At 38.8% G+C, this 21,650-nt stretch overlaps 3 protein-coding genes across 6 annotated transcripts in view; 2 read left to right on the forward strand and 1 right to left on the reverse strand.

Moving 5' to 3' along the window:
• Positions 1 to 1,626, reverse strand: part of wif1 (wnt inhibitory factor 1) — a 12,836-nt gene extending 11,210 nt beyond the window's left edge. For both annotated transcript variants that reach the window (XM_016493930.1, XM_016493931.1), the window contains exons 1-2: positions 1,470 to 1,626; positions 1,197 to 1,336 (exon numbers count right to left, since the gene is read on the reverse strand). In XM_016493930.1, the coding sequence (XP_016349416.1) occupies positions 1,197 to 1,336; positions 1,470 to 1,608 (279 nt within the window). In that variant the 5' untranslated portion in view covers positions 1,609 to 1,626. The remainder of the gene's footprint in view (positions 1 to 1,196; positions 1,337 to 1,469) is intronic.
• Positions 1,627 to 2,702: 1,076 nt separating this feature from the next.
• On the forward strand, positions 2,703 to 14,585 carry lemd3 (LEM domain containing 3). Its single transcript, XM_016493929.1, has 13 exons — positions 2,703 to 4,044; positions 8,981 to 9,021; positions 9,156 to 9,225; positions 9,311 to 9,387; positions 9,854 to 9,933; positions 10,124 to 10,269; positions 10,358 to 10,459; positions 10,555 to 10,657; positions 10,778 to 10,956; positions 11,712 to 11,793; positions 11,948 to 12,053; positions 12,974 to 13,052; positions 13,131 to 14,585. Exons 1-13 carry the CDS (start codon positions 2,757 to 2,759, stop codon positions 13,292 to 13,294), a joined length of 2,517 nt encoding a protein of 838 aa, XP_016349415.1. The 5' UTR covers positions 2,703 to 2,756; the 3' UTR covers positions 13,295 to 14,585.
• A 665-nt stretch (positions 14,586 to 15,250) lies between these two features.
• Positions 15,251 to 21,650, forward strand: part of msrb3 (methionine sulfoxide reductase B3) — a 14,209-nt gene continuing 7,809 nt past the window's right edge. The window contains exons 1-2 of one of the 3 annotated variants that reach the window (XM_016493935.1): positions 15,251 to 15,379; positions 17,407 to 17,617. In XM_016493935.1, coding sequence (XP_016349421.1) covers positions 17,500 to 17,617 — 118 coding nt within the window. In that variant the 5' untranslated portion in view covers positions 15,251 to 15,379; positions 17,407 to 17,499. Of the gene's footprint in view, positions 15,380 to 17,406; positions 17,618 to 18,855; positions 19,013 to 21,650 lie in introns of all 3 variants that reach the window. The other 2 variants (XM_016493936.1, XM_016493937.1) reach the window with 2 other exon arrangements.

A 21,650-nucleotide genomic window follows, 5' to 3' on the forward strand; every position in this document is an offset into this window, starting at 1 on the left:
TCGCATTTTCAGACCGATGAGCTTTGTAAAAATCGACGCGTTTCAAAAAGGCGGGGCATAGAGGAGAAACAATAATGTACAGTATGTGGAAAATAATGTGTTTTTTGAACTTTAAACCGCATAAACACATTTCATTACACCAAATACACAAAATAATGATATTTTTAGCAGCATCATATGACCCCTTTAAAACCGGTCATACCAACCGGGAATCCTGAGAACCAAAACGTTTTTTAAAAGATTTCCTCTCTGAGATCTGAAAGATTTCCTTTCTGATTTTAGTCATGTAATTTGTAATGGATGCCAGATACTGGCAATTTGGGACCTTCTGTGAAAAAAAAAATTGCCACTGTTTCTGCCCAAACCATAACGAATTACAAAGAGGACCAACAAGCAATAGCAACGCAAAGCAAAGTGATTCCAAATGGAAGTTTCGTTGTTCAATAAAGCGCGGGCTCTGGCAAGCCGCACGCGTGCTCTCAGTGTACTCATGACGACCCAGATGTTTGGCACTATTGGCACATGCAGGCTCCCCGCGCTTTGATCCGCGTGCAGCTTTACAACACCAACATGCAAAATACCACAAGAATTGAAATGACCTTTCCCTTTCAAATTAGGCCAATGTACGACACAGATTCGGTTTACAATATCAAAGTGCAAACATATTTTATTAATTATTATTATTATTTTTTTTAAGAAAATATTTTGAAAAATTATTTATAAAATATATATTATTGTAAATATTATTGCATCCATTATTATTCTTAACTCAGAAAATGTATTTATTTTTTAATGTTGCATTAATTTAAATGTAGGATCTTGTTTAGTCTAAATGGTGTTCAGATATTTTATAGGTAAACAAATACTAAGAAATATAACAATAATAAATATATATATTATCAACAGCATATTTCACATTTTTTCATGTATTTCTGAGTTATCTTCTGCATAATTGTAAAACAGCTTATTTAGACGAACATGTTAATCATAAAACATCAATAAACCTGAAAACTCCACGTACACGTATACTTAAAAATAAACTTAATTCAATAATTCTGCTTATCGAGTAGCTACAATATGTTTGTTTTAAGGATGTTTAGATTGAATAAGACAGCATCAAGAAAATAAAATGTGTCATGTGTTCCTGGCTAAGATCATGCCAGATAAAGAATACATAAGTTTTACAGTAACGTTACCTGATCAGTGGCTTGCCAGGTGAAGTTCACGTGGTGGATGTTGACAGGTATTGCTGGCATTCGCTGCTGTGCTTTCCTGAAGTCGTGTGTGAATGGGGCCATTTTGCCCTCGGAGACAATTAAAATATCCTCCTCAAAACCTGTTGGATAAAACATTGAGCCTCTCATAGCTTGAAAAAAAGTTACGTTATGCACTGGCTTGGTTTACACTTGGGCTCTAATAGAATTAACGTGCCATTGACCCAGTACAGAAACCACGTTAAACACTATTACCAATTAATATTCTTGCTTGATTGGCATCAATCCACATGTACATGCTTCCTTGCTCTTGGGCAGCTTCCATCAGACCCCCTAAAAGCAGAAGAAAGCACGTTTTAAGGTGCAGTTGAACAGCAGGCGTCCTGAGAGCCATCCCTTGATTTATTTAAAATGAATTGGCCGGCTTGCTAGCTCTCCCCTCTCGCTGCAATCCCGTGCACTAAATGTGTCTCGAGTGAGTCTTCAATTGACAGAATGATTCGCGCGAACTGTTTCGCGAGCTACTTGTACACAGCAGGAGCTGCAGTTCACAGATTTCGCCACGAGGTGGCGTGGTTTTAATACAAGGCGCCCCTGATTCGCAATTAAAATAGTCGTTATGCATACAAGCTGATTAATGTTTTGAAGTGTAACAGCGTGATAATGAAATGTTTTCTTCCATCATTAAAAAGGCTTCTTTTGGTTTAACCAAATTCAAAATGGATACTTTTCTCAACATCTTTATTTGTATTTTTGCATTTCTTTAAATTTATGTCGACACCATCACTTAGTGAAATTCCCTGTACGGTTGTACATGGAGATAAAGGCTTCTTAAGTCATATATTTGACACAACTCTTTCGGAAATTGAATTAAAGATGGATTTTCATTCATATTTTTAATTAATCTTAACTTGAATTCATGTTAACCAGGTGTAATATGCTTGTATAGTAATTGAATTAAACAGATCATTATAATTTCTAAAACTACTAACAATCAAAAATTGATTGTTAATCAATATATTTTCTGATTTTCATTTAAATTTGGGTTTCAATTATTAACAACAACAATAATAATAATATTTATTAAATAACTTATTTTATTAAATCTTCTTCTTCTTATTATTATTATTATTATTATTATATTAAAATAATATAAAACGGATGATGATGATTATAAAAGTTATGTCCCATATATCAAACATCGGAACTCCTTTATGAGTGGAAAAGTATGTAAAAAAAAGAAAGGAAGAAAAAGAAATGTGGGGGTGCATTAAAGATAAGACTTTACAAAAAAAAAAAAATATATATATATATAGAGAGAGAGAGTGAGAGTGAGAGATAGATATATAATATTTATTTATTATATTTATTGTGTCTTCTTGTGTAAAAAAAGATTTCGTACTTAAATTTTTGATACCTTGGCATTAATTAAAAAAATAAAAATAAAAGTTTCCCATTCCTTTCCTTTCAAGTTGGCCGTCTGTCCGCTTACTTCTACGTCACTTCCGCCGTGTCTCGCTGTGTGCGTTTTTTCGTGCAAAGATGGCGTCTGCACAGTTGACGGATGAGGAGCTTGTGTCTGAATTAAAACGGCTCGGCTTCACTCCGGGCCCGCTGACGGAGAGCACGCGGCCCGTGTACTTGAAGAAACTGAAAAAGTTGCGGGAGGAGCAGCCACAGCCGCGGAGCTCCCGGAGCGGAAAAGGGCGCAGCAGCAGCGGGAGTATCAACAGCAACGGCAGTAGCGGCGCTAGTAACAGCAACGCCGCGGCGCGAGCTCCGGGATTCAGCGCCAGGCCACTGGGCAGTGACGTCACGCGTCTGAGCGCCAGCAGGAGCGAAAAGCGCAGAGCCGGAAAGTTCGTGCTGGGCTTCAGCTCGGACGAGTCGGACGTGGAGGCGCCGCAGAAGAAAGGAGGCCCGAATCACGGCAGCAGCAGGAGAGACCGAGGATCCGCGCAGCAGACACCCACCATCAGGCCTGCCGGAACACCCGCTGCCGCCTCCCTCGGGTTATCCGTGGACAGGAAAAGCATTTCTGGGTCTCCGTGGTGGGCAGACCGAGGTAAACCGAACGATTGGGAGGAAACGGAAACAGACAGTCGGGCTTTGAACGGGAATAAGGCGTTTTATGAGACTAACAGTAGTAAGTTAGACAGGGATTACTCTGATTCAGACGAGGAGGAGGAAGAGGAGGGTGAACGACACCGTCCCCGCGAACGCTGTCTGACTTACAGACGCAGTCCACCCGCCTCCTCTTCCTCGTACCGGAGCGTCTGGAGCTTGGAGAAGACGGCGCTCGGCGCGCGTGATACGCCCGACTTCAGTCTAAATATGGTCGGGAATCGCAGGGACGACGATGAGAAAGAACCGAGGGTGTTCAGCGGAAGCTACGTGAGCCGCAGCTATCCGAAACTCTCCGGGATTGACGGGGATAACAACAGCAGCAGCAGCAGCCCGTCCGGTTCTTTTAATAAGAACCACCTCGACAACGGAGACGGCGAGTCCCCCTGCAGCAGCAGCAGCAGTCGGTTCAGTATCGGGCTCAGACCGCGCTTTCCCTCCTACACAGCGACATACCGAGCGAACCACACCGTGTCCAACAACTCCTACAGCCATGCATCAGCCCTCAAGCCCAAGCAGCACACCACGGTCCCGGAGGACGAGCTCCTGCAGCAGTTTAAACGGGAGGAGGTGTCCGCCACCGGCGGCTTCAGCGCTCACTACCTGTCCATGTTCCTCCTGACAGCCGCCTGCCTGTTCTTCGTCCTGCTGGGCCTCATGTACCTGCGGATGAGGGGCTCCAGCACCTCCGACGGGGATGCAGTCAGTAAGTATGAAGTGCTGAAAGTGGCATGTGTCTCAAAACGTAGTCAGCTGTATTCCTAAGCAACATTTTGGGGCAGTTTAAGAGCATTACTGTTTTATTATTTAGTATGTGTGTATATAATAGTACTGAATGTTGATAAGTACCATATTCATATAATATATTTATATGGTACCTTGTCCAAAATATTTAAAAAAGCCTTAGTGCTTTGTCCAAATAACATGATATTACCATGGTTAATTGATGGTATTTGATGCTGCTAAGTGAATACCACATAAATACCATAGTGGATGAATTTATTACTTCCACCCAGTTTCCAAAAAGAATACAATGGTGCTACCATGGAACATACAAAAAAGGTATTACTGTGGTACATGTCCAAAAGCATAATATCACCATCATCCTTTGAAAACATGGCCGTACTATGGTACAGTGATGCATCAGATTATAATACTATGGTACCGAATGCTGATGTTTACAATCTTCATATACAGTGATATCTACCGTTTATCAAAAACCGTTGTAATACCATGAAACATTTACAAAAAGTGGCATTACCATGGTATATGTCCAGTGGTGTTGCCATGGTGCATTTATAATGTGGTGCTTTGAGATATATAATGCTGCTGAATGATTGTCACATAAATAATATGGTATGGTATTAATGTAGTACTTCCACCCAGTTCCCAGGAATACTGTGGAACATAAAACGTGGTATTACTGTGAAGCTGTGTGCAAGAATATGGCAATACAGTGAATGTTTTGGACTTACCATGGTTCTTTGATATTATTATGATGCTATTTTGATATTATGTTGCTATTATATTATATTTACACTTCAAAGAATACTTTGGTATTACTATGGTGTGATGAACTGCCTCTGTATCGTTCCAGTAGTCTGTGAACTCTCACATTAATTTCCATTATATAACCAAGGTTTAAAATATGTCAGGTCAATAATGTTTTCAAAAATGTTGTTGTAGTTTGCACTAGTGTTGCGTCCCTTAAAAGATTGTCTTTACACTGCCATTTAGTATCTGGTATATATGGCAAATGCCAAATGAACTTGTATTGATTTACTAAGCAAAATCACAGAGAGTGTGTTTTTCTGGTCGGGAAATGTCATGCCCCTTACCATAGCCGCCTGCGAGCTTCAGTGTAAATATTGCGTCAAAATCAAATAAATTTGAGCGCGATTTAAACCCAGATGATTGTAACCACTCTAAGTTCGTCTGCCTCGGGAAAGCTAGCGTGTCTCCGACATAGTGATAACACTCGTTGCCTTCTCTAGTGCAGCTCAACCAGGTCTCGTCCCATTCGTCGATATTTGTGATATCACAAATCCCGGAAAGTATGCGTTGTAGTCCAAACGAGTCGTTCGTTGTAGTTTTTGAAAAGTGATTTCTGTTAAATAAAATATCTCCTTTTGAATTGGACTTTGAGCTTTGTAACTTCGCAGATCTTTTTTATGCTCAAACAGCAACATTACAGACTAACTAAAGTTGAAAAAGTGAAAAAGCATAATAGGACCCCTTTAATTCAGCGCTTGCAACGCAGCAAACATACTCGGTGCGGAAACGATCTCTGCACTGCTGCAGACCGCTCCTGGAACGCACTGCCGGTGTTGTGCCGAATTCTGCACCCCTGCCAGATTATGCACCCCCTCGTTGAAGTCGCTACCTGATTGCCTAATGCCAACCCCACCCCTAATCCTGACCCCTGCTGCAGACCGCTCCTGGAACGCACTGCCGGTGTTGTGCCGAATTCTGCACCCCTGCCAGATTATGCACCCCCTCGTTGAAGTCGCTACCTGATTGCCTAATCCCAACCCCACACCTACTCCTACACCTACCAATACTAGGGGGTGCATAATCTGGCAGGGTGCAAATTTAGGCACTACACCGGACCGCAACCGTGTGCAGTGTGCATGCTTTATTAATCCGTTAACATGTGCGCGGAAAAAATACGCACCACATACGCACTGCAAACGGAGTAATGTGAACCTGGCATTAGTTGTGTACGCTGCGAGTGTGCATGAGCGCACGGTCTCCAGGAGTGCGTGCGAGCGCTGAATGGTTAAACACTGGCAAGAATTAAAAAGTAATGCAATTTATAAACTTTAGTGACAATGCATACACCCTCACAGCAGAGTGATCTCGTGTAAGGGTGCTTAGGATTTTCGGAGCTGATCACTGATCGTCAATCACAGGAAGCAATATCTGCACATTTTGAGAGGGACAGAGAGAGAGAGAGCGCGCGGTGATTCACTCGCGCTGTTTGTGAAATTGCGTCTCACACAAGGTTTTCAAATTATTTTATAAGTTATTTGATGAAGAAATATGAAGGTGAGTATCTCACCTTCAGCATTATAATTATTTCACCCTCGCCGGACAGAGACTGAGACGGTGCCGCTGCATGTCGTGCCAAACCTCTCACGGCAGCGTCATCAGTTTGAGATTGTTTTTTTGAGATCGGCCTTTTTAGAGACCGCCGATCAAACATCCCAACGAGATTATCGGCCGATAGTGATTGGTAGCCGATAAATCGGCGCACCCCTACTTATCTTCAAGTTTTTTTTAGTTCTCTGTTCCATTTTCTTACTAGAAGTGAGTTTGTGCTAAATTTTCAGAATAAATGTGAATGCATATGCATTAATATAATTTTTTTCGGTTATGCCCTGCACTAAAAATTTTGATTGGCTAAATACTAAAACTAGCCTGCAACCCATAATGTACCTGATATGCACTTCAGACTAGTTAAAATATTGATCTAAATGATTCATGAGTTTGAGAATTTAAGTTCTTCTTTAAACATTATTTCAAAATTATTTTGAATAATTGCAATGATAATTTTATTATGTTGTAATTTTTGTGCTTCAAATTATTATTTAAAATAAATGAAATGGAGTAATTTTAAAAACTCCTTATCCAACAATTACAAATGACTGTAAAGGTGATGGAAAAGTCATGGAAATTCACTCCTGAGAAGTGTGGGAACCCTCTGAGTGTCTGTTATTTGATCATAATCATGGCTAGTCTGGTAGTCCCCACATTTTACATTTACATTTAGTCATTTAGCAGACGCTTTTATCCAAAGTGACTTACAAATGAGGACAATGACATTTTGACATGTTGACATCATTTATGGTCATAATGTGATAGCCAGCATCGATCTTTTGATGCATTTTCCCAGATGAGAGAAAGTCTGATCTTGGATGTGCATGCAATGTACCATCAGAGTAAAGTGCTCTGGAGGCAGAGATGGCTCTTAAGAAGCCGACTGATGAATTACTATGTATATTTGTGGCGTGGCCGGTCTCTCAGGGAGGGAGCATTGACTGGAGAGCGTGCTGCAGACATCTAGGTCACAGACAAGCTAAAGCGGCCTAATTGTCTGTCTCTCAGGGGACTCTGGGAGCTTGCGGCCAGCTAGATTGACTGACTTCTCTCTGGCTGGCTAAATGCCTAATTCTCACTTTGAGTGTGATATATACAGTATGTGTACCAGTTTTTTTTTTTTTTTACCTGTTCAGGTTGTAGTTTGCATCTTGTGTGGTTTAAGTTATTTTGAACAACATGCTGTCAAGCTACTATTATACATACTATCAAACTACTACTGAACTACTATTTCTGCTGTGTGCAGTACATATGCACAGTATTAAAATTGTTTGTATGCATGAAATATGTCTTAGAACATCCAATACTATATTCCACAAAGCAATGCGTTTGATTTGATCTTCCAGTATGATGACTTCAAGTCTTAAATAACATCCTGACTTATTATTTGATCAGGCTGACAAAAAATGCCAAATATTCACTTTTGTTTCTTAGAACAAAAGTGATGCTGGATGCTACTTGCTGAATTAACTGCAGTGTAACAAGGCCATGTGGCAACAATGTAGCATAGTACTGTTTGAAATGTGTATCATTGTGTAGTATGCTTATATGTATGTATGCATGCATGCAAGTATCCAATTCTGAAAATAGCCAATTTAAGTTTAGTCCTATGATGTCTAATATTTTAGTAGATTTTAGAAGTTTATCAGAGAAACAAGTGCTACTTATTCAAATGTTGTGCACTGTGCATTATAAAGAAGATAGTTATGATAATATCCTTTATTTTATTGTTAACTGCCGTTATAAAAGAAATAGACCTTAGTCAGATTAGACGTCGTGAGGGAAAGACTTAAAGTCTTTACAATGGCATGCACTGTATAAAGGTCCTAGATCTCACCGTTTTCACAATTGGCAACTTTTAAAACTGTTTTATGGAGTTTTCTCTACTGAAATTTGTTTCATAAAAGATGTTTCATCAGCTTAACAATCTGTATGTTGTTAAACAACAGTATAGTCCACTGAACACACTATACATCTATATCTAACAGCCGTTCATTCCTGTCAAAAATTAAATACGGTGCCACCTTGACTAAGGTCTGTAGGCCACTTGGGGGCATGTATTTTAGTGGTTTTACCATGGTTAAGGAGGTTTAGGCCACTCACATCTATAGCTCAACCACAGAACCAGAAAAATGGGATCTCATCACCTGAAATCTAGGTCAAACTTGGTCTTGAAATTTAAAAGCTGTTGTTTTGCCAGAGTATATGGCTTCCTCGCAGAGGTTGATGTATTAAATGGCTTGCAACATCAGACAGCTCACGTTTAATAAGCCAGACTAATGCAGTCTATGATTGAGACATGCAGGGCAGTTGCTGTGACAAATCTGGGCCTTGGCCAGAGCGAGGACAGAAACACAATGTTCAGAAAATGACTCAAGTGTGAGACAACGAGAAGCTCTCACTCGTTGTCACACCCTCAAGTGTGAGACGTTGAGCAGCCCTCCTCCACAGCATAGTTGGGAAATACTGTGAGGCCATAACATTATAATATTGTCTAGTGCTGAGTAATGACATTGGTCAACTTACTTTTCTTTCTTTTTCAGTCGTGCATCACCCGTTCGGACCCGAGTTTGATCAGCATTATGTAAGTATCTGCTCATCTGTGTCCCATATTTTAAACTTTTAGTCAAGCAAATTCCCTTTTCCACCAAAAAGATATTGGTGGTTGTACCGTCCTTAAACATGCACTCACTACAATTACTTGCATTGATTGAACAGGAAGTCAAAGACAGAGACCTCATCCTTAACCTTCTCCTGTCTCTACACGAGCACCTGGCCAATGTTGCAGGTGAGCATACAGTTATTTAGTTACACTGTATATTTGTTTTAATATATGCAGCATTAAAATGCCCAACCTTTTGATTGCCTTTCAGGAGAACATGATTGTGGAGACCTTAAAAATCCTTTAAACAGAAGTGTCTCTTTCAGTGATGCCTCTACGTACCTCAAGGTTTGTTTTGCTTATTAAAGCGTTTGTTCTCCATGGTCTGTACGTAGTTTTTTTTTTTTTAACTGACCTTTTGTCATATGTGACCCTGGACCACAAAACCTCTTAAGTCGCTGGGGTATATTTTTAGCAATAGCCAAAAAAACATTGTATGGGTCAAAATTATCGATTTTTCTTTTATGCCAAAATCATTAGGATATTAAGTAAAGATCATGTTCCATGAAGATATTTTGTAAATTTCCTACTGTAAAATTTAAATATATCAAAACTTAATTTTTGATTAGTAATATGCATTGCTAAGGACTTCATTTGGACAACTTTAAAGGCGATTTTCTTCAAATTATGTAAAAATTGACCCTTATGACTGGTTTTGTGGTCCAGGGTCACATATTTCATTGTATAATTTGGAAAATAGTGTCTCTGCTAACATGAAAATGCACAATATAATAAAACATCTTTCTCTTTCAAGCTCCAAAATGAAGCCTATGAAAACTTGATTGAAACGTCTTTAGAGTGGATCATGAAAACCAAATATTTTGTCGGTATAAGGTACCTGCTGTTCATCCATCAAAGTGTCTTAAATCATCTATCTATTGGCCAGTCATCCTATCTATTTATCTAGTCTTTCTATTTATCTATCTGTGTAGATATATCAAGGTGTAACTTTCATACCTTTAGTATCTTTCTGTGTGAGTGCTGTTTTCCTGTGTTTATTGGTCGTGTGTTGTTTTCTTGGCAGGTTGATTGGTGCCGACCCTGCTCAACCCATAAAGGACATATCAGAAATCTCACGACTGGAGTCCATCCACCCCCGCATGTCCTTCTTCTGCCGCCTCAGACGCGCCTTCTTCGCTGTGATCCACAGAGTTCTCTTCATCCTTGCAGGTTGGCTTCGGCTTTCTGTAGAAGTTGGCGCTTTTGACACAGGAAAGATCTAAATCTTTTCACTAACCTCTCCTACATTTCTCTGTAGGCATCGGTGTAGTTTTGGGTTTGGTGTATTACATGAAATACAGATGGCGCAAAGAAGAGGAGGAAACTAGACAGATGTATGACATGGTGGAGAGAATCATCGGTAAGACTGTCTCATCGTTAAGCTATATTTTTAGCACAGAAATTACACAATGCAGGTGTAAAGCATCTTAAATACCTTGCCTTGTGCTTTTACAGATGTAATGAGAAGCCACAATGAAGCCTGTCAGGAGAATAAGGACTTGCAGCGGTATTTGCCCATCCCTCACGTCCGTGACTCTCTTGTCCAGCCTCAAGACAGGTATTGTGTCTTTGCAGTGCGAATTTGGTTTTAATTCAGGTTGCATTCTTGTATGAAACACCCTCTTTCCCAGTCCAGTGTATGTGAGTCCTGAATAGTATGTTTATGTCATTCTCTCAGAAAGAAGATGAAGAAAGTGTGGGACAGAGCCGTCGCGTTCCTCTCAGCTAATGAGTCCCGTATTCGGACAGAAACACAGAGGATTGGAGGGGCGGACTTCATGGTGTGGCGGTGGCTTCAGCCCTCAATGTCACCTGATAAGATGTCCAGCATGCCCTCCAAAGTGTGGCAAGGCCAAGGTAACAGTTTCTCCATGTGGAGTCAACCATCTGCATTTTAAGTAGGGCTGTGCGAATAATCGAAATCGTCATAAAATCGCGATTTGAGCGTGCGCGTTTTCTAAATCGCTTTACAACACGATTTTCCGCGCCCGACCTCCCGCAGTATGCTATCCGAACCAATCAGAATGCAGCGCGCCTAAATGGAGCACGAGAACAGAACAGACCGGGCGGGCATACAAACGTAACGCCAGGTTCACACACTCCGTCTGTGGTGTGTATTTTTTCCGCGCCCATGTTAACGGATCAGAGCGTTCACAGCGGATCAGGAGCGGACTGCAAACGCATCCTGTGTGAAAATAAAATGAGTCCGTGCTGCTTCTGCACCGCATACACATAGGCTGTATACGCACTGCAGATGGAGTGAGTACGTGTGAGCTTGGCGCAACAAATCTAGTTCAACATCTGAGGCAACGCCACAAAGAGATCTATGACCAATGCATGGCAAAAAAAATCCCTGGACACGGGATTTTATTATTTTTTTCTGCCATATGTCTATTCTAGAGACATTTTGTTACACCTTTACTTAGTGATTATTTTTTTTTTTTTCCATATCGCCCAGCCCTAATTTTAAGGCCACACTTATGCCTTTTTACTTTTTCAGAATCACACATGATCATAAGAAACTTTCAACACATTGTTATGCATAGTGTCCACATTCTTTTGGACATGTAGAGTATGTTCTCAAACCTATAATGGCTGGTTTTGTTCTTCAGCATTTCCGTTGGACCGAAGAAATTCGCCACCAAACAGCTTAACGCCATGCTTGAAGATTCGCAACATGTTTGATCCTGTAATGTAAGTCTCTCAAGGACTTTTGCATGTGACCTCACATTGAATTGGTGGTTCAAGTAAAATGTATTTACTTGCATAATATTATGTAGGTTTGCCTGATATTAGAGTGTTTTAGAAAAAAGTAATCTTAACTACTCAGTATTTCCCTCTTGAACAGGGAAGTGGGCGAAAACTGGCACCTCGCCATTCAAGAAGCCATTTTGGAGAAGTGCAGTGATAACGATGGAATCGTTCATATAGCTGTTGACAAAAACTCAAGAGAGGTGAGAATCCTGTGTGGTTCATTACAAAATAGACAACCTGGGTTTATAAGATCTTGTCCAAAAGCTAATGAGTTGCCTGTTGCCTTCAAAGGCAGCATCCCAGCCATCATGGACCCTCATAAATGGCCAGTTTGTAACACACTAAAACAACATGCAACAACTCATCACACCACACAAATTGACTTGACTCACAGTTTATTCCAATGGAGTCTGATGTTAGCGTATTGCTAAGCTAACAGTGTGATATTGTTAAAAGCATAAAATACATAGAACAGTCGATTTTAAATGTGTGGTGTTATTGTTAGCAAAACTATTTTTTATGCCTCATGAATTGTTTTGCTTTGATCTGATCCATTGATTCCAATGGAGTTTCATGTTAGCATGTTGCTAAGCTTACAAATGCTAGATATTGTAATAAGCATAAATGGGACATATTTATATTGGCAAATCTTTATATTGGCCAAAATAATCTATCTTTAAGTACTCTGAACATTATTTTTCACCATATTGGATAGTTTTCCACTAAGCTTATCGTGCTAATTGACTTTACTCACAATTTATTTGAATTAAGTTTGATGTTAGCGTGAATCGTGACGCTAAGCTAATGTGTACTAGATATTAATATTAGCAAAATGAAATGGGACAAACAAATAATGGGTAAAATATCTATTTTTTTAAATTACACAGAACTGTATTTATTTTATTCTTTTTTTTTTATTTCTTTTTTTACCTCATCTCGATTTTTTTTATTTTATTAATTTTATTAATTTTTAGCAGTGCATTCTGGTATTGCCTTGTTCACAAAGGATATGATGTTGGCTTAGAATTTTACTTTGTTGTTGTTGTTGAATTTAACCGTAATATTCCTAGAAGCATTTAACTAATGGGTCGATTTGCTGTATGCTTTTGTTCTCATCTAGGGCTGCGTTTATGTGAAGTGCCTTTCAGCAGAGCATTCTGGGAAAGCCTTCAAAGCGCTTCATGGCTCCTGGTTTGATGGTAAACGAATATTGCATTAGACTAATCATAAGAACTGCCATTTTCAATCTGTTTCAACCCAACTTGCCTTTTCTACAGGTAAGCTGGTGACGGTCAAGTACCTACGCCTGGATCGCTACCACCAGCGTTTCCCACAAGCCCTGGGCTGCAACACGCCCCTCAAGCCCTCCAGCTCCAGCATGAACAGCATGTCTCGCTTAAACCAGCGATCCAGCACGTCCAGCTCACTGGGTTTCTCTTGAGGGACATGCTAACGGCCACCACCATCCTCTCTGCCCTCTCTGCTCCTTTCTCCTGCGTCCTCCTTACCAGAGAGAACCGCATTCAGGAGCTTCTACAGTTGGGCCAGCTGGGACGCCCAATCAGTTTTGCCAGCCATATGCAAACAATGGTGTTTAAACCTGTGAGCTGCTGTGTTTTTTCTTTTTTCCTGTCCTTCGGTATCAAGGAAAGCAAGGGAGATGCACACACTGGCATGAAACCGGTGGAGAGAGAGTTGCTCGGTCCAGTGAGAACTTTTAGGAGAGGTGGATGACGCAATCTCTGTCCTTCTCATATTTGGTGCAAGTGGACACAAATTTCTGTTTCTTATGTATTTTCTTTGACCGATTCAATGATAAAAAATGGCTTCCAACTTTACATCTTACAACACGAATGAGAGTTTTCCGGCCTCTGCTTATTTTTTATGTAACTAACTCTCCTCCTTAATTCCAAGGAGCTCTGTTGGGCTATACATAGCTGCATGTGCTGGTTAAAGTATGCCTATATTTAAGCTTTGAATTGTATCTCATTTTGGATGTTTATTTCCCAGATGATGTTTTAGCTGATGTATTCCCTTTATTATTTTGTCGCCTTTTTTTTGTTTTTTTTTTGTTTTTAGTCCAAGAACAGCATGCACACACTCTAAGAAAGGGGTGCTGTAAATATCTCATTGAATGGTGGTGGTTGAAATCATCTGTTTGAAATTGTCATAAGCTCTCGTTTGTTTCTTGCCAACAGAATAACTACACTGCTGCATTTAGAGATGTGTCATGTTGGAGGGTCTACATTGCTTTGTGAGAGAAATGAACAATTGTGTTCCCCTTCAATGCCATGTTTCTGAACACTAGTCTTAATTGTCACAGCCTGATTATATTCAAGTATATAATTATTTACTGTTGTTTTCATTTATATTTTAAAAGTTATACTTTTCCCATTATAATTGGTGCAGTTGTATGTTCTTTTTTTTTTTCCTGACCCATCTCTTGGCAGATTTTAAATGCCATCCTGTTGCTGTTTTTAATCTGTCCCCGACCCTACTAAATTTCCAAAGGAGACGTTTTTGATGGAAGTTGTTTTTTGACTTTCTTATACACACTTGTGCTACAGCCGCAGCCTGATATGGCGATCTGATTCTAATTTGTATCGGGACACATTCATAAACAGCATGTCGTGCTGCGGTCATGTGTATTTTGGATCACAGAAAGATTTATCAGCCTTTGTTTAGATGCAGTTCGGGTGGATATGAGGTAAATAAAATGTACTTGTTTATTACTTATGTTTATCTCCTTCCTTGATGAGATTCATTACATGATCTACATGAGCACATTTTATCTTCACTTTCCCATCTACATTTATATAAAACATTGGAAATGGCTTTTTAGATAAGGTTGATCTTTTAATTGTTGAAAATATTTCTAAGAAGAGTCAACGGTAGTTGCCCACTCCAGATATCTAGGTGAACAAGTTAGTGCAATTGAAAACAATGGTGTGGTCTTAAGACTTCAAGTATGTTTTTAGTCTTGGCGATTGATCAAGAGATATTTTTGAATCTGTTATGGAATATGTTTTTAAATTGAAGTATAATTTATTTAATAGTATTATCTCTTAATAAAGCCCCAGCTTCTCGCATTTCGCCAGTTGGCTGATCCCAGACCACACCAGGAGGTACTGGCAGCTTTATTCCGAAAGAAGTAGGATGTGATGATGACATGCAAAGCAAAATCTGCCGAGGTTCTCGTACGTCTGTTTAGACCCGATAACAACATGAAACATTACGCAAATAATCAAATTAACCATAACCTATATTTTGGTACAGTCTAATGACGTAATTAGCTTACCAAAGCGCACAAACTGCTTCGCGCTGAGTAGCTATGCGCGCAAATTACGCATTGCTCATATTTGGAGCTCGTCTGGCCGGCGAGAGGAATTTCCCAGAATGCACTTGTCATTACCTAAGAAGTACACGGTCGTGTCGCTGTTTGACAAATGCACTGCTCTCACCGCGGCCCCCCCTTCACTCTCTAGGCTGCTGTTCTACTGGATTTTAACGCTATTTCTGCTCTCTGGTACGTGTAACTGCTTGTTATATGTTTATATTTTTTGTTACGCACTTTTTAAGTGACTTTAACGTAGGCAACAGGGTCTCTATGACTACGCGTTAAATGTGTAACACAACACCGTTTTACTTTAGTCAGTTTAAAATTGACGCAGTTGAAATGTATGACATATTTATGCGTTTGTTTCATCTGTTTATTTGTTTTTATGCTTCTAATTTATTATAACAAAATATTACGTAAATAGCCACAGGAAATTGTTCTAGTCTTCTATAAAAAGCATATCAGTTACACTTGTATACTATACTTGTATACTGTGTACTATGTATATACTATGTCATAGCAGCGAGGCATTGTTACATAACGTTTTGTTTATGCAAACCACACCCTTACAAAAAAATTACTATGGTACTACTATGATACAATGATGTACACACCACAGTATTACCATGAGATTCCAATGTACTTCCAAGTACGCTCTACCATGGTACTTCTTTTGTAAGTGCAGACCATTCAGAGACATTAATATTTTATGTCATGTTTATTTAATTGCCTTCTAAAGTACTGACACCTATCTAATGAACTTCTAAATGCCTGTCAGAATGTTCAGTCATCCGATGGACATTTAATGTAATAATATAGATGAAATGTTATTTGTGAGTCACGGTACTGACCTTCTGGTTTCTCTTTGCAGTGGGTTTGAAAATATTAATCAGTACAGCTTAACAGAGTAAAATAAATGAATTGATAAAATACACAAGCAGTAAGATTGGAGGAAACCGGATCAAGTGTTGAAATAATTTAAAGAGAACTTTCTGGAATGCAAAAGATGTAAACATCAAGCTGTAGACAGTCACAGACCTATGGTGTGATTCTGCAGAGCTGTAATTGAGCTCTATTTATAGTTCTCTCTGCAAGTGATTGTTGGGTGTTTTTAAAATGTGGCCTTGCTTGTGACTGTAACTGATCATGTGTTAAAACCATGCCAGACAGACCAGTCAAGTGAAGAGTCACTTGAGTGCCAACAAGTCATTTGAGTGTCAATACTGTTGCATTACAATTCTGAATTTAGATACAAAATAATCATGGTTGCCTTATTTATTTTGGTCAGTGGAGTAATATTTACAAATTTGCTGCATAATAATATATAATTATAAATGAAATATTTTAATATAAAATATTTTTAATATATCAAAATGTTTTCATTATTTTTCCTTTAATTTTTAAAATGTTTTTGTTTTAAATGATATATTGTGAATGTCTTTCTTTCTTTAGTTTATTTTATTTCTAAAAATAAATCTATATATTGGATTTATTGTAAATATGTATTGGATGTTATCTGATTATTTGAGACACCCATTTACAGAGCAGAAATTTAGTGAAAATGAGGCCAAAATAATCAAAATATCAAACCAAGTTGCGTTTATTTTAAAGACACATGGATAATTTTCAAGTAAAATGTGACGCACTATTTTTTTTAAATGGTAAAAAAAAAAAATAATAGGTATATTGTTCAAGATTAAGACAAAATGTATTTAGACAATTTCTGGTCAAACGTGGAATATGTTCATAGTTAATGTGATGAACTACACCTGTGGTTACGCTTTTGAGGAGAACTGTCTTCACATCTACTACAAATCAATATGAGATAGCTGATGAAAAGAAAAAAAATTGGCTCAAAATGTGACATGAGAGCAGAGCTTGTTTGGTGGAAGATGCCATGTATAATGCATATATTAAAATATTTTTTCTACACAGTAAGAATTAGTGCTTAATGGAAAAATGTTCAAATCAAGCTCTTTCTGATGATAATTTGTCATTTGTACTGTTCTGTCTCCTTGTTGCAGTAAATGAAAAGATCTCTCCCTTTTTCCCACACACCTGCACGACCACTAGATGGACCTCATTCCTTATAAACCGCAGCTTCACCCTCTCATTCAACAGTGCTCTGTAGCTTTGCCTGTTATTGCTCCTGTAGTTCAGCTGTAATTTCCCACAAGTTTGGGGCTCTAACATTTTTAAATCTACCTTTTTCATAGGTCTTTATCTTTATAGTTACAAGAAGGTTTGAAGAAGGTCTTAAAAACCTTCTTGCTTTCTTCAGCGTGCGCTCGAGTTTGCCGTAGGCCAGGATGGCTGCCCGTCTTCTCCGATCCATGGCCCCGCACACATCCATGGCCCTGCTCCAATGCATTCATTCCCATAAGTCCGCAAGACCTCTCCTAGCACTGATTCCACCCACTACACTAGGTACTGTAACCAATGTGGTTAGGATATATAATGTGCGATATTTAAATGAGAAGTTTAATTAAATGAGAAGCAGATTGATTGTCGTGTCGTGCATTGATTTAGGGCATTATATACAAACACAAGTGTTCTGTGTAGTACAGTTGATATTAGCAAAGTTGCTAATGTGTATTAGGATAAATTGAATTACAGGTTTAGGTTTCTCTTTATGGCCCACAGACACAACTGATGTGCTACAGCCATAGAAACCGCTGATAAGCTCGGTGTTGGCAGCTTTTTTATCTGTTTTCTATGCAAACTGCTTCTGTGCTTTTTTTTTCTGTCTTCTCAGGGCTCTGAATTCTAAAACTAATAACCCAGCTCATTAAACTTGACATAAAATATATGTTGGATTCACTAATGAAGTTCTCTGACCTTTTAATCACTTCTCATAAACGTCAAATAATAATTTTTCACTTCACTGCTTAATATGTATTTATGGAAGCCTGAAATGGAAAATAAAAAAGGTAATTGCAACTCACAATTTTGACTTTGAGTTTATATTTTACAGTTCAGACTTTTTTCTTACAATTCTGAGGAAAACGATCAGAATTGTGAGATAAGAAGTTAGAATTGCGAGATATAAACTCAAAATTGCATGATGTTTTCTTAATTCTGACCAAAAAAAATCAGAATTGCAAGATGTTAACTTACAAAATTGTGAGATAAACTCACAATTGCAAGGAAAAAAGTCCAAATTGTGTGAGAAAGTTTTTTCTCATGGCAGAAATGGGCTTCCATATGCATCAGACTGTCAGCAATCAAAAATAAATAAGTGAATAATGGCAGCTTTAAGGTCTTTGGCTAAACTTTTTTTTTTTTGAGCCCCTGTGAGGTATAATATTTAAAAGCCTTTAGTAAAACTAAAAATCAATATTGCACTCTTTTATATTAAGCTTTTTAATATTATACCTTGTGATGTACATTAAATGGTTATTTATTTAAGGAAATATGTCTTAAGTGTACGAGGTTTTCAGTTGAATTGTGGGTAATATGTTGTTACATATTTATCATTCCCGTTCACCTCTCTCTCTTTACACAGTGACGTTAATCAGTCTTTCCCTGCATGAGAAGTGTCAGCCGTCCCGTGATAGGCTGCTCTAAGTGTCCATCTCTGTGACTGACATCTGTGTTGACCTATGTTGTTTTTTTTTTCTCCTTCCTCTCCCTCCTCGCATATGTTTGTCTTTATTATTTTTTAGCCTGAGTTGTAGGAGGGTGTTTTAGCAGGTGGCTCCTGTCTCGCCGCTGTTTCTGTTCTCCCAGCAGCATCGGCCGCAGCCATGTCCGGGTTCAATCTACTGCATCTGGTCAGCCAAGGCCAACCTGTAAAACTCAAGGCCTGCGGGCTCCCCTCAGGTCACCTGGATGCTGTGTGTGTGTGCAGTGTGCTTTGCTTCCTTGATGCTTTCATATGTGCGCACACGCGTGTGTGAGCGTTTGGCAAGGGGTGTGTGTTTGCTTGATGATAAGTGTTTGATTGATGACACTTGTGGAGAAACCAACTTTGGATTTATCTAAAGGCAGCCTGACATTGAGCTTTATCAGTGGACAATGTATTCTTTACTTTGACTGTCTTCACATAAATGCATGGACAGCTCAACAGGTGAATATGTAATATACTTTTGGTAACATTTTAGATAATTTCCTAAATAGTAGGCTTCCAGATATCAGGTTCCCCCTGATGCTTAAGTTGGTTTTTCTGCATTTGATGACCCCTTGCCCTGAAATGTCACCTTTTGCTTTGTTCTTTTTTTCCTCTGTTTAGCTCTTCAGTTGCTCATGGAATAATGCCTAACTCACTGTTTTACCTTCTTTTAAGCCTGCATGATCAGTCAAGCTTTAACATTATCTTAATTTCTACTAATGATTGCATTTGTATTTGCATTTTTAATTTTAGGACTTTAGATGACACTCACATTTGAAACAGGGTGTGCTCTTCTGAGGGATTTTTTACCAGTTGTATCTAATTGAATTTTTGTAAAGTAATCATTGGTGCATGTTAAAATTTTTCATTGTTTTATTAAGACACATCAGTAGATTAATATCAATAACTGTGTGTTTCTGTGTCAAAATAATAAAACACAAAAGGATTTGCATGTCCTGAATGAAATAAGAGTGCTTGAAAGTAACAAAAGAGTAATGTTAAAGTGTGTAAATAAAATGCTGCTTTCACTAAATGATAATTAACAGTTATATGATTGAATTGGTGTAAGAAGAAAGGTTGCAAGTCAGTATGCAAATATGATGATATTATGATGACATCATTACAGTTAGGTGAATTTTAAGTGCTAAACATTTTATCAATGTCAGCTAAAAATTATTATAAAATTCCTTAAAATATATAAAGTTTTAAAAAGTAGTATGCGTAATAAGGCTGACATTATTGACATTTAAAAATTTTTTTAAGGTTGATATTATAATTCTCAATTTCTTACATAACCATTTTAGAATTTCCCATTATTGAAAGAAATAGTGTAGTAAACCAAAAATCATTTAATTACCTGTATAGAGACTACTATGCGACAGGAACATTGGTACTGTGAAAGTACAAGTGTTTAAAACAAAACCTAACCAGAATGTTAGAGTAATATTACTATAGTGCTGCCTTGCAAGCACTACCAAAAAGTTTGAAAGCGATGAGTTGAGAATCGGTGAGAAGAAGCGTGAAAAATGTCTGGGGGAAGACGTGATATTTTTGGTGTGAAGCAAAAGGCCCGTGCTAAAAACAAATCTTGCTTCCAATTAGGAAATAACTTTCACTTGAGGTTATAGAGGAGGGATGTTGGAACAATGTGCTGATTTGTATCATGACCTCTCGGTGCACCAAAACTAATTCATTTGCAGGGGGTGACAGACTGAATTCCTGAATTTCTTTAAATGCCTCCTTAGAGGCTTTTCTAGACAAACCAAGAAATAAAACACTTTTTTCCCCTTTCCCCCTCCCTCTCTCTCACAGTATAAATAGTGTTCAGAGCCCTCCATACACAAAAAATAGGAATTCTCTCTCTGTGTCTCACTAATAGGATCCAGAAGACCACTTTCACAGAGTCGAAAGGAATACGGGAGAGTCCTGCAGGGAGGCGACCCCCTCCTCTTTGCGCTCTCCTCCCCTCTTCCCCATGTTTGTCAGAAGTAACTTTGTACTCGCTGGACAGAGCAGGGCCCATCAATGGAGCCCATTCACCAGAGGGACCTTTAAAGACCCCATTATTTCCTCCATTCACATGGTTTCAATCTTGTCGAGAGGAATTCTCCACATAGACTATGTGAAGGGAGACCCGCTCTCACCAGAACGCAAGAGTGAAAAAATCGTTATTAGCAGGAGAAAAGGTGGAAAGGGGAGAGAAAGCACTCTGTAATGGGAAATTGCAGTAGAATTGTATGTAATTTAAAACTGCTGCGTGTCCCGGTGACTAAATGGCATACAGATGGACATCTGGCACAAGCCGTAAAACTGGCCGAACAATACAGGAGCAGGACAGACCCCACAGGAACACGAGTGAAAAAATCGTTATTAGCTGGAAAAAAGGTGGAAAGGAGGGAGAAAACACTCTGTAATGGGAAATTGCAGTAGAATTTTATGTAATTTAAAACTGCTGCGTGTCCGAGAGACTAAATGGCGTACAGATGGACATCTGGCCCCTTTTAAAAACATGGCTACAGGGCTTCTTCTGAGGACCTTACAGTTGCCAGAATTTCAGGCAAATTTTTTATATAAAATGTTTTCCCCCAGGCTGGTGTTTTATTGAGTTTATTATCAGTGCAAGTTGTATCACTATTTAATTAATTAAGTTTGAAAGTCCTTCTGGTGACAATTACTCACTCCTCAGGTTGACCTCTAGAGGTCAGCATTGTTGTAAAGTTAGGGGCCAAGTGTAGCAGTCAAGATCGCTGCCTTCTGTATGAACAGCCAACACGAGTGCTCATCTAGAATGTCATAACTCACCACGTATGTTATGCAGGGAAAATTAAATTTACCTCGGCGTAATACTTT

Source organism: Sinocyclocheilus anshuiensis, unplaced genomic scaffold (assembly GCF_001515605.1).
Source record: "Sinocyclocheilus anshuiensis isolate Anshui unplaced genomic scaffold, SAMN03320099.WGS_v1.1 scaffold1316, whole genome shotgun sequence".
Classification (NCBI taxonomy): Eukaryota; Metazoa; Chordata; class Actinopteri; order Cypriniformes; family Cyprinidae; genus Sinocyclocheilus; species Sinocyclocheilus anshuiensis.

Bases quoted from the DNA above. Each gene is read 5' to 3' on its own strand.
- lemd3 (XM_016493929.1), top strand. From the start codon at position 2,757: ATGGCGTCTGCACAGTTGACGGATGAGGAGCTTGTGTCTGAATTAAAA. The intron at 4,045-8,980 runs GTAAGTATGAAG...TTTCTTTTTCAG, and splicing joins CTCCGACGGGGATGCAGTCA to TCGTGCATCACCCGTTCGGA. The intron at 9,388-9,853 runs GTTTGTTTTGCT...TTCTCTTTCAAG, and splicing joins ATGCCTCTACGTACCTCAAG to CTCCAAAATGAAGCCTATGA.